The sequence below is a fragment of the Solanum tuberosum genome, unplaced genomic scaffold, assembly GCF_000226075.1.
Source record: "Solanum tuberosum cultivar DM 1-3 516 R44 unplaced genomic scaffold, SolTub_3.0 scf00164, whole genome shotgun sequence".
Taxonomy (NCBI): domain Eukaryota; kingdom Viridiplantae; phylum Streptophyta; class Magnoliopsida; order Solanales; family Solanaceae; genus Solanum; species Solanum tuberosum.
Genome location: NW_006239092.1, coordinates 964,561 through 978,190, shown reverse-complemented (window position 1 = coordinate 978,190; position 13,630 = coordinate 964,561). Strand labels below are relative to the sequence as shown.

At 33.4% G+C, this 13,630-nt stretch overlaps 1 protein-coding gene across 1 annotated transcript; it reads left to right on the top strand.

Annotated features, from left to right (window-relative positions):
• The first annotated feature begins 2,218 nt into the window (after positions 1 to 2,218).
• Positions 2,219 to 9,560, top strand: LOC102602405 (uncharacterized). The gene is made up of 3 exons (XM_015311597.1): positions 2,219 to 3,417; positions 6,061 to 6,380; positions 7,650 to 9,560. The coding sequence occupies exons 1-3, from the start codon at positions 2,267 to 2,269 to the stop codon at positions 8,813 to 8,815; spliced, it is 2,637 nt and encodes an 878-aa protein (XP_015167083.1). The 5' UTR covers positions 2,219 to 2,266; the 3' UTR covers positions 8,816 to 9,560.
• The last annotated feature ends 4,070 nt before the right edge of the window (positions 9,561 to 13,630 follow it).

Below are 13,630 nucleotides of genomic sequence, written 5' to 3'. Positions count from 1 at the left end.
GGAAGGTTTCTGGGAAGGTGCTCATGGGGTTCATCTTTCTTCGAAAAATTACATTATATATATAAGATTGATTTATTGATTTACGTGTATATATTTAATAATGAACCTCCTCAGAATAGGTTAAATGCTTGGTTCAGTGATAAAGTGGATTCAAGATTCCACCAAATCTTCTTGGCTTCGCGAGTTCGAGTCCTTTGGACATTTTAGCTTGCTGCCGCTTCCTATGTTTTATTGTTCTTGTTGACGTAGAGTTGAATTTTATCTAGTTACTTATATTTGACCTGATTCGTTTATATGTGGATACGGTTAGCGTGCTTAATTGTTCTTTTGAACCCTTCAATGAAAATTCTGCCTCCGTCATTGATTGGGGGTAAAACACTTCCTAACAAAGGGGACTCCGTACCCCGAGGGACTCAAATCCCTTTGATTAATGATGAAAGAGTAATTACCACTCCACCAAAAAAAAAACATGTCGAATACTTTTTAGTTTTTTCACTATGGACTTCAAATATTTACACATAATAAAAGAGGAGTCAAGAACATGTCAAATTGAGATTAATTTCTTGTTGTGATTGAGAATTTTTTTTTGTTAATACAAATTAAACAAGAATACATCTATATAAATACCACAAAAGCAAGTATCAGGATTTGGGCACTCTCCAAAAACAGTGCCTTCATAAGTCTTTCCACAAGTGACCATGCATTTCCCTATATCACAATTCTCCATTTTTATTGGCACATAAGCCAACATTTGACTGGATTTCCTCTCCAAATTCCTCCCTGTTCACACACATAAATTTTTTTTAAAAAAAGTCAGAATGGACATCTATCATGTTTCATTCTAAAATTTGAAAAAAAAAATGGAGTTATTTTTTAGCTTTTGTAAGTAATTTAAAGCCAAAATCTTGAAAATTTAACTTAATTTTTTTATGGCCACAGAACACTTGACCACAATTTATTTGAAATTGAGATCTAAATTACAATTATTGTTGTTGTTGCATCCCTTGATTTTTAATCAACAACAATAATAACGTATTTAGTGTAATTCTACGATTTTTAAATCAATAAAAAGAAAGTTATACTTTGTCCAAGATAATTATTAAGTGATGTGGAGATTAAAGGTACATACCAGAGGATGTAGCACTGAGGTGAAGGAAGCATAGAAGAGCAAGGATGTGAATCAACTTCATTTTTGTTATTTTTTGAACTTATTAGGAAAAATGATAAAAACTTTGCTTCTAAAAAAATGATTTGATCTTAACCACACCATACTGTCTTTTATACTCCCACTTCCGCTCATTTTTAATTATCATTTTCCTTTTTAAAAGTTAAATGATAAAAAATTTGACTAACATTTTATGATGCATTTTTTCATTATATTTATATTAAAAAAATTGTAATATAGTACTTTTCTTATAATTTTTGAATATTTAACTATTTGTTTAAAATATCAAATTAATATAATCTAATTTAACTTTGACAAATAAAAGTGAACGAAGAGAATATTGTCTTTTAGACACTTCAAAACCACCTTGAAAATTGCAAAATAAATTATGTTAATCTAAAAGGTGTCTTTTTGCTATTCAAAATGCAATTTTTTTTCATTTCTCATCCACAATAATTTTTTTTTTTTTTTTTTACTTATCACTTTTAACATATTAAGAATTGATTAATATAAAAAAAACATATTAAGAAAAGATAATTATGCTTTTTCATATTTTACCCTCATCATTAAATACTAATTCTTTAAATTAATTTTCAAGACCTAATACTAACATTATTTAATAGGGATAGTTTGGTAAAATACATATATTAATAATTGTTTTCTTAATAAATGTGTCAAATCAAACAGTGACAAGTAAAAATTAACCGAAGAGTATTTCTAGAATGTCTTAGGACCATATCGTTTAACTTAATTAAAATATGTACATAGATTTCCTCTATTTTAAATTATTTATCCTACTTTTCTTTTTAATCGGGTTAAAAAAAATCATCTTTTATATTTGGTAACAACTCTTTACACCTATCATCTAATTTATTATATCCAAGACCACAAAAATCAACAAGATTTTGATACATTAAGCACTTTTTTTTTTATAGAATTAATCATATCTTAAATTTGCTGAATCAAATTTAAACAAACAAATTTCATTTTTAATGTCTGTCATTAAACAAATTTTAATTAATTTATTTATAAGTCCTCCATAATTAGTATTCTTAGGCCAATTTGGTCCCTTTCTTTTCAGATTGATGAAAACTGGAAACTATGGCGGCTCGCTTATTCCGACCGCACGGCCATGGCGCCGCCGTAGGGCAGCTTTTTTTCATCTACAACTCCAAATTCTTGTTTCAATATTCAACAATTGCAGATAAAACTGCATGTGACCAGACACATTTCTTGGTGAACTATCTCGTGAACTCGCTTGGATTTTCTAGAGGAGAAGCCATTTCAACAAGCACTAAGGTAACTCGTTCGAAATCCACTGGAAATCCTCAATCTGTGTTAAATTTCTTCGAAAAAAGCGGTTTGGACAAAACCAATATCGGTAAAATTGTTTCTGCAGTTCCGAAGTTGCTTGTGTGTGATGTTGACAAAACCCTTAAGCCCAAACTTGACATTCTTCAACAGCTTGGTTTATCTGGATCTGATTTGGTCAAGGTCATTACAGGGAGTGTGTCTATTTTGAAAAGCCTTGAAGTTTCTGATTTGGAATTTTGCATTAGTTATCTTAGAAAAATTTTGGGTAGTGATGAGTATGTAGTGAAAGCTATCAAGAAAAGAACATGTTTACTCTCTGTTAAAGCATGTGAAAGAGTGAGAATCAATATGTTGTTCTTTCAGAGCATTGGGTTTACAGATGATGATATCAAAAAATTCATACTTCAAAACCCATATACTCTTTTGGCAAGTCCTGAGGTTGTAGAGGAAAAAGTGCACAGACTTGAAAATGAATTTAATATCTCTCGATCATCGGGATTGTTTATCCATGGAGTTGATGTGTTTATTTCAATGAAAGAGTCGACTGTAGACACAAAACTTGGCGTTTTAAGGGATTATGGTTGGTCTAAATGGGACATAATCAAATTGGTTCAGCTTTTGCCTTATTGTTTGAGGCTGTCAGAGGAGAAATTGCGAGCTGCGCTAGACTTCTACATGGTGCAACTTGGTTTGAAACCTGCCTACTTGGCTTCTCACCCAACACTGCTTATGTTCAGTATGAAAAAGAGAGTTTTGCCCCGGTTGGAATTCATGAGAAGTTTAGTTGAGAAGAAACTATGTGATGAAGATTACAATCTGTATACTGTTCTGTTGCCATCAGAACAGAAGTTTTATCAGGCTTATGTGCTTGCCCATAAGATGCCTGATGTGTGTGAACTATACAACAAAATTCAGCAGCATGAAAAAGACAAAAAGTGATATTCTTGTTCGCCAGAGGTTTGATACTCCATTTCATTTTGCCGATCTAGTCTTTTGCAATTTCTACCATAGTGAGATTATAACTCTTGCGAAAATGATATGTATAACTTTGAACTAAAGGGAAGAAACTCCAGTAGAGGCTCTTGAGAATAAGAAAGTGAGAAATCTGTTTCTGCTCCTATCCTCAAAATTCGATCCTCTGCCATTCTCCATTTAAACAGAAGATTTGGTTCACTGGCTACAGTTCGAACTCGTGATCTGTGCTTATTTACAGCAGATTGTGATTGATTAGGATGATTATTTTATCTTATCAGCCTTTAGGCTATTTATATCTATCCATCAATGCCTAGATTCCAAACTAGTCAGCCTTAGCTGTATCATATCTATTCCATTTAGTTAGGCCCAAATCATTATCAACCCCTTGGTTATACTCAAGGGTGAAATTTCAACAGTCCTACACTTGACACAGAGCTTGTTGGAGAATGTTCAGAAAAAATCATTTTGAGTTCTTGACAATGTAATGCTTCCTGGAAACCCATCCCATCCCATCCCCTGAATTTTGTTTCTCATTTACTCATAGTTTGGTGACGATAAAATCTCCTTGCTGAGATTACTTGACTAAGACATTGTTTTTTTTGGCATTGTTTCCCTGCCCTCCTCCTATCTCTCAAAAAGGTGAAAAAGGAATTTTCATTCCTTTGTGTCCTCTAGGTAATATCATAGTAGGCACTAGGCATCTATGAAGCTTTTAGTTTCCCAAAAAGAAAGGGGAAGAAGAATTAGTTTGGGCTTTATACCGTTCAAAACAATCAGTTTGGGATTTGTCTGCTGTCCAATGAACCTTTCTTTTTCTAAAAAAGAACAATCGTCTATGACTAGTTAAACCTGTATGATGCAACTAATTTGACAAGTTGCATATGTTTGATTAATAGAGTATGGGTGAAGAATTATTTGCCAAGTATGAACTCGATGTACTAGGCTTCCATCTTCCCAATTAAGGAGCTAGGAGCACCAAAACAACAAGAATGGACCTCTGATGATGTTTGTGACCTGTTCACACTCTAGCTGCTATGTTGCTTCTACTTTGAAAGCTTTCGGGTTCAGCTAACCCCCCTGTTTATTCATCTTATTTTAGTCACATATTAGAATTCAGATGTTTGGAATCTTCCACCCGTCGCACAGTGATTTTTTGTTGTGATTGTCACTAGTGCCTCAGGGTTGTGTTGTGGATTATCCATGCTTTGTTATGTGACTAATTTCTTCTTTTCTTTCCAAGGAGTCACACAAGAGAATGAAGATGTTTATCAACTTTTACTACCCCACCCCCTCCTTCCTCGTGGCTAACCCCTCTCTTCCTCTGCATTTATTATGGATATCTTTTTTGGAGGGGAGGTGAAGTAGTTTATTTATTTTATCGTGTTAATATTATACCTTTAATAATCTTCACTTTGAGTTTATAAAGCTCAACACAAAAACATGCGGTACAAAATTCATCCAATAGTGGACTTCTGAAATTGCACCCTAGGTTGTGGCTTAGTGGTCAATGAAGAAAGTTGAGACCCATGAAGTCTTAGGTTCAAATTCAAGCGGAAGTAAAAATGCTAGATAATTTCTTCCTATCTTTTCAAGCCTTGATGATCAGAGTTATTCACTGGCACAACAACCTGTGCTGGTGGGGAAATAGCAAGTATCCCGAGAAATTGGTCGAGGTGCGTGCAAGCTAACCCAGACACCACGATGATAAAAAAGTAGTGGACTTCTGAAATTATTTCTTACTAAAACACACTTCTCCATTCATAAGTTCATTATTTTGCAGCTAAAACACATAGATATTGAGAAAAGACTGTAATATATCTAAACCTAGCATGCGATGATAAATATTAATCAATTCAGGATGGAGAATATGAAGATTGGGTTTTCACTTTACCACCAGAGTATGTCAAATCCTTTAAGGATTGGCTAATGAGATGGTTTGTTAAAGTATTAGGTGATTTCTTCCTACTTATCTAACCTTGGTAGACAAAGTTGATTTTTGATAACCGTGGTGTTTGGAGTAGCTTTTACACACCTCGACTAATTCCACGAGATACCTCCCACCTCCCACCTCCCACCAACAATAGGTACCATGTAACTTTTTCTATCAAGGCTAGGATAAATAGGAAGAAATCACCTAGTAGTTTCTGCCTCTGTTGAGATTTGAACCTGAGACCTCATGGTTCTCCTACCCACTTTATTGACCACTAGGACACACACTTGTAGACAAAGTTATCCGGTGCATATAATGATTTGTGGTAGAATATAACAGGTACCGGTTGAATCAGTCGAGGTGAATTTAAATCACTAAATAGATACAAATAAGTTCAATGCTGACATCACTACATAAAACATGGGTCTCTTGCTCCTTGCTGATGGAGCTGGTTCAGATACACCTCCTTTACTATTATTATTTTTAGGAAAAAGACTGTTCTTGTAATTTCATGGTCTATACAGAAAATGCGAGGAACAACACCATGTTGACAGATAGATTTGCTGATATTGTTTGGATTTTTAGGAAGAGTCTGATTCTAAGAGTGCTTTCTTTAACGAATGGTTCCCAGGAACTATGCCCTAATGCCACCTTAATCTTTGAATTTCTTGTGCAGTATTTTGGCTCAATTGCAACTTCGTATGTTGTGCTGGATGAGGCATGCGAGAATGACAACCGTTGTGGCATTCGATCAGAGAAGTGCGGTGATGGCAACAGCTTTGCAGATGACTCATTGCTGCTTGATGAAAGGACTTGATCTGCAATTGGAAGTCATCTCAAGCATGCATTCATACAGATTGCAGGTAGCAAACACACAACATTCTGTGAAACAAGCTGAAGCAGAGCCGGTGATGCATAATTTTACTAGTTTTAACTCTCTAAGATGGATAAACTTTAATGTCAATAGCTCTCAAGCTGGCCAAATAGCAATGGCTGGCAATTTTGTGTCTAAATCCTGACCTACATTTAGCCTTGTAGTTAAGTACAGGCTTTTAATATTTCTCAGAATTTCAGTTAGGTAGCAGAAGCCACAGGAAAAGAGAGTGTCATTCATGACACTCAAATGATGACACAAAAGGGTGTGTTTGGTATGAAGGGAATTGTTTTCCATGGAAAATGTATGGTTTTTTAATTATTGTCTTGTGTTTGGTACGTAAATAAAATGTATCGTTCTAGTACCATACCCTAGGGGAAATCGAATTCTTGCTACCTCTTTGAAGGAGAGATGCCTTCATCCTATTATAGGAACATCGTCAGGGCAGTTCAATTTTTTATGGGGGTGGGAGGGTGACGATTAGGGTACAAAGTTAGTAGGTAGTTGAGTGCTGTCTAGTTCCGTTATTAGTATTGTTACTATTATTCTCCAACTATCTTATTTTTTTATTTTAGTATTATATGTTGCTTCCTTTGTTTCAATTATCATATTATTTGTTGTTATCACTTTTCTCTTCATTGTTTTCAACATGACTTCTTAGCTACTATATTTGCTTTGCATATTTGATTTTTCATATGTTTACTTGAGCTAACGGTCTATATACACGTCATCCTCCCCGTACCTCACTTATGGAATTACAGTGGGTATGTCGCTGTTGGGATGGAGGGGAAAGGAAGTTCTAATGGTAGGAGTCTGGGAGGAAGAACCTTTGAGAACAATGAGAAGTTGGTCTATGTTTATTTCCAAAATTTAGTGCAATTAACAAAGGAGGATTGTGTTAGGTTACAAGTTACATTGTTACAACCCATATAAAACTAGTTAATTTTTCACAATACAAATTCCAAACTTATTTTGAATTGAAGCATCTTTTTACGGTGGCAATGTTTTTCTAAAAGTTTTATGATTGCTATAGTAAATTATTGTTGTTTATGTATACTAACATTTAACGTTTATACTTAATTTAACTATTATAATCAATAACACATAAAATTATCTTTTATATGTTTTCTATGTTACACACTAAAACAAAATATTTGTTAAATTCAAAATGTTAATTGATTTTCGTGATTCATTAATTAAAATTTTAAAAACTAATACGTTACTAATGAATTCATATCTAAGTAAAGAAAAATCTAATAGTTTTGGAGTATTAACCCTATTCACTCAAATTAAAATATGAAACTCACAAAAAATATAATAATTCAAAAAGGGGTTTTAACCATTGAGGCAACATTTCTCCCTAAGCAGAAGCGTTTTCTACTCTTGCTAAGTTAATAGAAAGGAGCTCAACAATATGTTCCTCCGATTCAGAGGCCGCGGCGGCGCCGCTGCGGCCGCTGCTGCCAGATTTCACGGTCTTACAGACTTCCTTTCCTTGAATAGTATCAAATCTCAATGTCTCTACTCAACAAGCACAACCTCTGAATTGGTGAAATACTTGGTTGATTCTCTCGGGTTCTCCAAACAGGAAGCATCGTTGGCATCTTCCAAGGTAACTTCACGGAAACACTTAAATAATCCTGATTTAGTCATCAATTTCTTGAAACAAACTGGTTTCGACAACACCCAGGTGAAAAAACTGGTTTTCATAGCACCCAAATTGCTATTCCATGATGTTAACAAAACCCTACAACCCAAATTCCAGTGCCTTATTGATCTCGGGTTATCCGGGTCGGACTTGGCGAAATTAATGACTAAAGATAGAACAATTGTTGAAAGAGGTTTAGTTACTCATTTGAGACCTACCATTGATTTTCTTAGGAAAATTTTGGGTAGTGATGAAGATGTAGTTAAGGCTATAAAGAAAAGTTCTTGGTTGCTTTCATTTAGTGCTCATCAAATTATGAAGAATAATGTAGTGTTGTTGAGAAACTCTGGTGTTTCTGATGTGAAAATAAGAAAACTTGTGCTTATATGTCCTAATTATCTTACACAAAAACCTGAGTGGGTTAAGGATTTGTTGCATAGGTTGGAGAAAGATTTTCGAATTCCACTCCATTCTCCTATGTTTCCTTATGGGTTTCATACATTAGCCGCGCAAAAGCAGTCCAAGTATGAAAACAAGATTGAAATTTTCAAGAGTTTTGGATGGTCTAATGATTATGTACTCATGATGTTCAGGAAGTTACCGTATTGTATTGCCCTCTCTGAGGATAAAATTCAGAAGGCATTGAGTTTTTACATGAAAAGGCTTGGTTGTGAACCTGCTTACTTGGCTTCTCATCCTTCAATTTTGGTCTTTAGTTTGGAAAAAAGGGTGGTACCTCGGGTGCAAGTCTTGAAAATTTTGGATGAAAAGAAGGTTGAGAGGAGAAAGTTGGGTTTCTATTATGCTCTGAGCATAACAGAGACAAAGTTCATGGATTACTTTGTGCTACCCTACAAGGATCAGATACCTGATTTGTATGAACAGCTCAACAAAATTGTGGCTCCTTAGTACATTTTGTTTATTTTTGGCACTACATTGCAGTATTGTTTTCATTTCAAACTTGTTTTGCTTTCTAGTGACCTACTTGCATGTTTTCCAGTGTTGCCAAAGATCATTTCTCTCTTTATGTCTTGTTGCTTTCAGTACTTACACATTAGGATAACTCTATAGCATACCTTTTAATTCTGAAAAAATGAGAAGCCACAAAGACGGGAAGTCGTATATTATCAGTCATGTTCTTCTTCTGTGGAGTTTAAAGTTTATGCCTCTGTTTAGATCGGTGAGCTTCTTTTAGAGAAGAAGTGTGCAGTTTTCAGGAGTTAACTAGGATACCATGGTTCGAAATGTGCCTTGTCGTTTAACTCTTATCAGAGGTTACAATCAAGAGGAAGGTAGATTTTCTTCTGAAAGGAATTGGGATTAAAACCAGAGATGTTGGTTTCTGCTTCCCTTTTCGGTTAGAAGATTGGGTTCAAGAGAACATTATTGCTATCAAGTTCTCCAGTTAAGTGAGTTGGTTTTGTTGAGCAGTTTGTGCTGCCTTACAAGGCTCAAATTCCCGATGTGTATCTCACACAAGAAAATAATGAAAAATTAGTAGTACTTTGAGGAACATTTGTTTCATTAGATGCTGAAATTGTATCTCAGTCTTGCAGCCTGGAAATTTTCTTGCAAGTTTTATCAGTTTCATTGCAGTTTGTCCAGACTTCCTATGGCTATAATAGTTTACATAATTCCAGTTTACTCAACTCAACATTGTTATTTAACTGTCTGTTTATTTGCACTTGATGAAGATGTTTAATCTTTTATCATTGAGATCTCAATTATTAAGTGCATTTATTTTTCAAGTCTCAGATATATAATATACACATGGATACTATCATAGTTTGGCAAAAATACTGTTAAGGGTCACATGGTAGAGTGATAAGTATTTCAGTGCGCTTTGGTCTATCTTATAAAGACCATCCTTTGTATAACTTATGATCCATTCAAGAATTGAGTGTCCCCAAGTAAAATCCTGTAGAATACAAGGAAAAGATAGAATCTTGCTTGACAAAGAGTTTGGTAGAAAACGAAAGAGACATTCTTTTTGAAACAAACTAAAAAAGAAAGTAAAATTGAAACAAAAATAGTAAAATCCTCATGAGGTACAAAATAATTTTTTTATGTTGAACCCGTGTTCTTTTTATCTATACTACCTTAAACGCATGAACTCCCAAACTTGAATGTTGAATTACTATAATACCCCCAATTAAAAATACTCAATTTATTATATTGAAAGTAGATACCTTTTTCAAATTAAAGGATTATGACTTTTTCAATGAGTTGTGACTTTTCCAACGGGTTGTGACTTTTTTGATAGGTTGTGACTTTTTCAATGAGTTGTGACTTTTCCGAAGGGTTATGATTTTTTCTATGGATTGTGACTCTTCCAAAGGGTTGCGCCTTTTCTGATGAGTTGTGCCTTTTTCAAAGGGTTGTGACTTTTTCGAAAGGTTGTGACTTTTCGGATAAGACACAATTAACACATATTCATACTACTATTTTGTAGCTATAAAAAGAGGGGTTTCCTCACACTTTTAAACAACAATTTCTTTAGGTCTCTACTCTTCTTCTTCTTAAAAAATTTCAAGTATTATTTGCAAAAATTGATTAAATTCGAAATTCAACGAAATTCGAGGTACCTCTTAAGAAAAAGTTGGTGAAAAAATTGTAGCAAATCATTCATCAATTCACACTCGTATTTTTTCTTACCATTTTCATGAGTTAACAATGACATAAAGTTGTGGGAGAGACAAAAATGTTAAACAGATACGAAAAAAGGCATATGATTTGGGTAAGATATTTCTTCTTTGTTTTCTTAATTTTTCTTCTTTTCCCTCAAACGAAGGAATTGCTTCCTAATTTTTCTAAAACAATGGGTAACAACGTAGTCCATTGAATTATTAGTTTTGATGATAAATTCACTATTTCAAAAATAGATTTTCACTTTTACTTATAATATGATAATATATTCATAATAATAATTACTTTTAATAGATATGTACGTAAAAATGAACGGAGAAAGGAAAGTATTGGTGGCAAGAGATTTAAATCAAATGGAACACTAGAGTGAATATAGCATGAACATATATTTTCGTCTCTATGTATTGTTCCATATAATTTTTCTTTATGTCACAAGATACACTCCTTACTAGATATGTAAAAATAGATAAGAAAATAGTGATTGATCATAAAATGATCTTAAATCAAATTAATGATTATATAAATACTACTTTACATTTTATTCATCTATTAATTTTTATTATTGAAAAATTTAAATATTTTATATCATGATACAATTTCTATAAGATACTAGATACTTTCATTAGACAACAACTATATGATATGTATGTGGCAGAAGAAAAAAAAGAGACTACAATTCCACAAAGATAAGGTAGAAACTTAATGAAATGAAATATTTTGCACCATATGTGATGTAATTCCTATATTAAAATTAAATTATTCTACTGAAGTATATATAATCATCATTCATGATAACAACCAAGAACTCATTTTGGTAAAATTACCTCTCTATGATAGCCTTACTCAAATAGTAATAGAGTAATAATATTTTGTAAAAGATATGTTACATATAAAGATAAAATATTGAAATATTTATGGTAATCCTTATTAGTGTCATGCGCATACTAAATTTCAAGTACGAATATTTAAGACAAAATTTGTACTCAAACGGTGTACATCATTAACAATCTTTGACTTATGTACACAGTCAATCGAAAAGTCAAATATGAAAGCCAACAAAAAGAACGTCATCTATTATGTTATAACATATAAAATAAAAATTACAATAAAGTTCTAAAAAATAAAATGTAGTTGTTCTCCACATGTTCATATGACATCTAAACAGATTAAGTGGAATACACGTGCAAAGCACATCTTGATAGATGACAAGAAAAATACACAACAAATATCATCTATAAGGTAATATTAGTGAGATACTAATTATATGATTGAACCTCATCAAATTGAAATAAATATATACATTATTGCATTTAACTAATTAAATTTTTCATTGACCATCTTCATAGGTTCGTGTGAATAAGAGGTATATATAATGATCCACATTGAACATTCACAAAAGAATCTGTAATATTATTTTGTGCAAAACATATTATTCAAATCTTCGCTTAAATTTTCTGAATTGATAATCACGTGCAACACACGTGTTGAAAAACTAGTAATATTTAAAATGATGGGTATAAATTTATGAATGGACTTTTCTATTATTTTATTTTTTTAAAAAGCTATCATCTAAAATCAATTCAAACTATGGAATGTAATTGCTAAAGACCCACAAATTGGTGATAGAGGTGTAGATACTCATTTGAGACCTACCATTGATTGCCTTAGGAGAATTTTGGGTAGTGATAGAAAATATAGTCAAGGCATTAAAGAGAAGCTTTTGGTTGCCTAATTTTGGTGCTCGAAACATTATGGAGAGTGGAGACAAATCTATTTTGGTTGCTTAATTTCAGTGCACAAGCCCTAATGTAATCATAGATATATATAGTCCACTTGCTTTCTATTATCATGTACTCTCTCCGTTTACTTATACTTATCAGAATCTCAAGAAATCCTAAAAAAAAGCAAAATAATTTAGCAAGTTTATCTGCTTCATTGCAGTTGGTCCCAGCCTTCCTATGACTAGTTTACTAATGCAGTGTCCATAGTCATTTTACTCAACTCAAATTGTTGTTCAACTGTCAGTCCCTTCTCTTGGGCCTTATCTGAACCTAACTAAGATTTTAATCTTAATCATTGAGATCTTAATTATCAAATACGTTTATTTTTTAAATCTCATGTATACACATATGGATATTATCTTAGTTTGGCAAAAATACTGATAAAAGTTATGGTAAAGTGATATATATTTCAGCGCGCTTTGATCATTCTTGCAGAAATCGTCGTTGTATAAGTTATGATCCATCCACGAAATGAACTTTCTCAAAGTAAAATCCTATGGACTACAAAAAAAAGGTAGAATCTCATTTGGCAAAGAGTTGATAAAAGTCGAATAAATATTCTTTTTAAAACATACTAAAAAGAAACATATTGGGGAATGAGTGTTAATCCAATATGCCCTTTGTGTGAATCAGAGAATGAGTCGATCTAACACCTTTTTTTTTCAGTGCTCTTTTTCAACATCAATGTGGAACAAGCTACTACAATGGCTATGTCACGACCCGATTTCTCAAGTCATGATGACACCTACTATAACCCACCAGTAGGTAAGCCAATTCGTAACCCGAAACAACAAGTAATGGGTCTGAGGGTAGAAACTAAACAAGAGTAGGCAAATAACAATATAAACAGGCGGAAGCAAACCAAAAACATTTATACAAATAAAGATCCCTCCCAAAACCTGGAAGTCACTAGTATAGAGCTACTAACAAAATGAGTACAAGTCCCAAAAGTGGACAACAAAGACTGGACTGTCTCGAAAGGTAAAAGACAAGTCTATATATACAGATGGAGACTGAAATAGTACAAAACGCCGTGTGCTCACCCCCGTCTCCGGATCAGACTGCTCCAAGCTCGATCAACGCTGGCTACTAGTGCCCGGACCTGCTTCACGAAATAGATGCAGAGCGTAGCATGAGTACCAAAACAACAGGTACCCAGTAGGCATCATAGGCCGACTGAACTTGAAAAGTAAAGGCAATATGAAAAGAAGGAATAACACAAACCGAAGTCAAGAACTAAAATCTAACTAACAAGGGAATGCACACGAGTGTACAAAGAACTAACTAAAGTAATCTA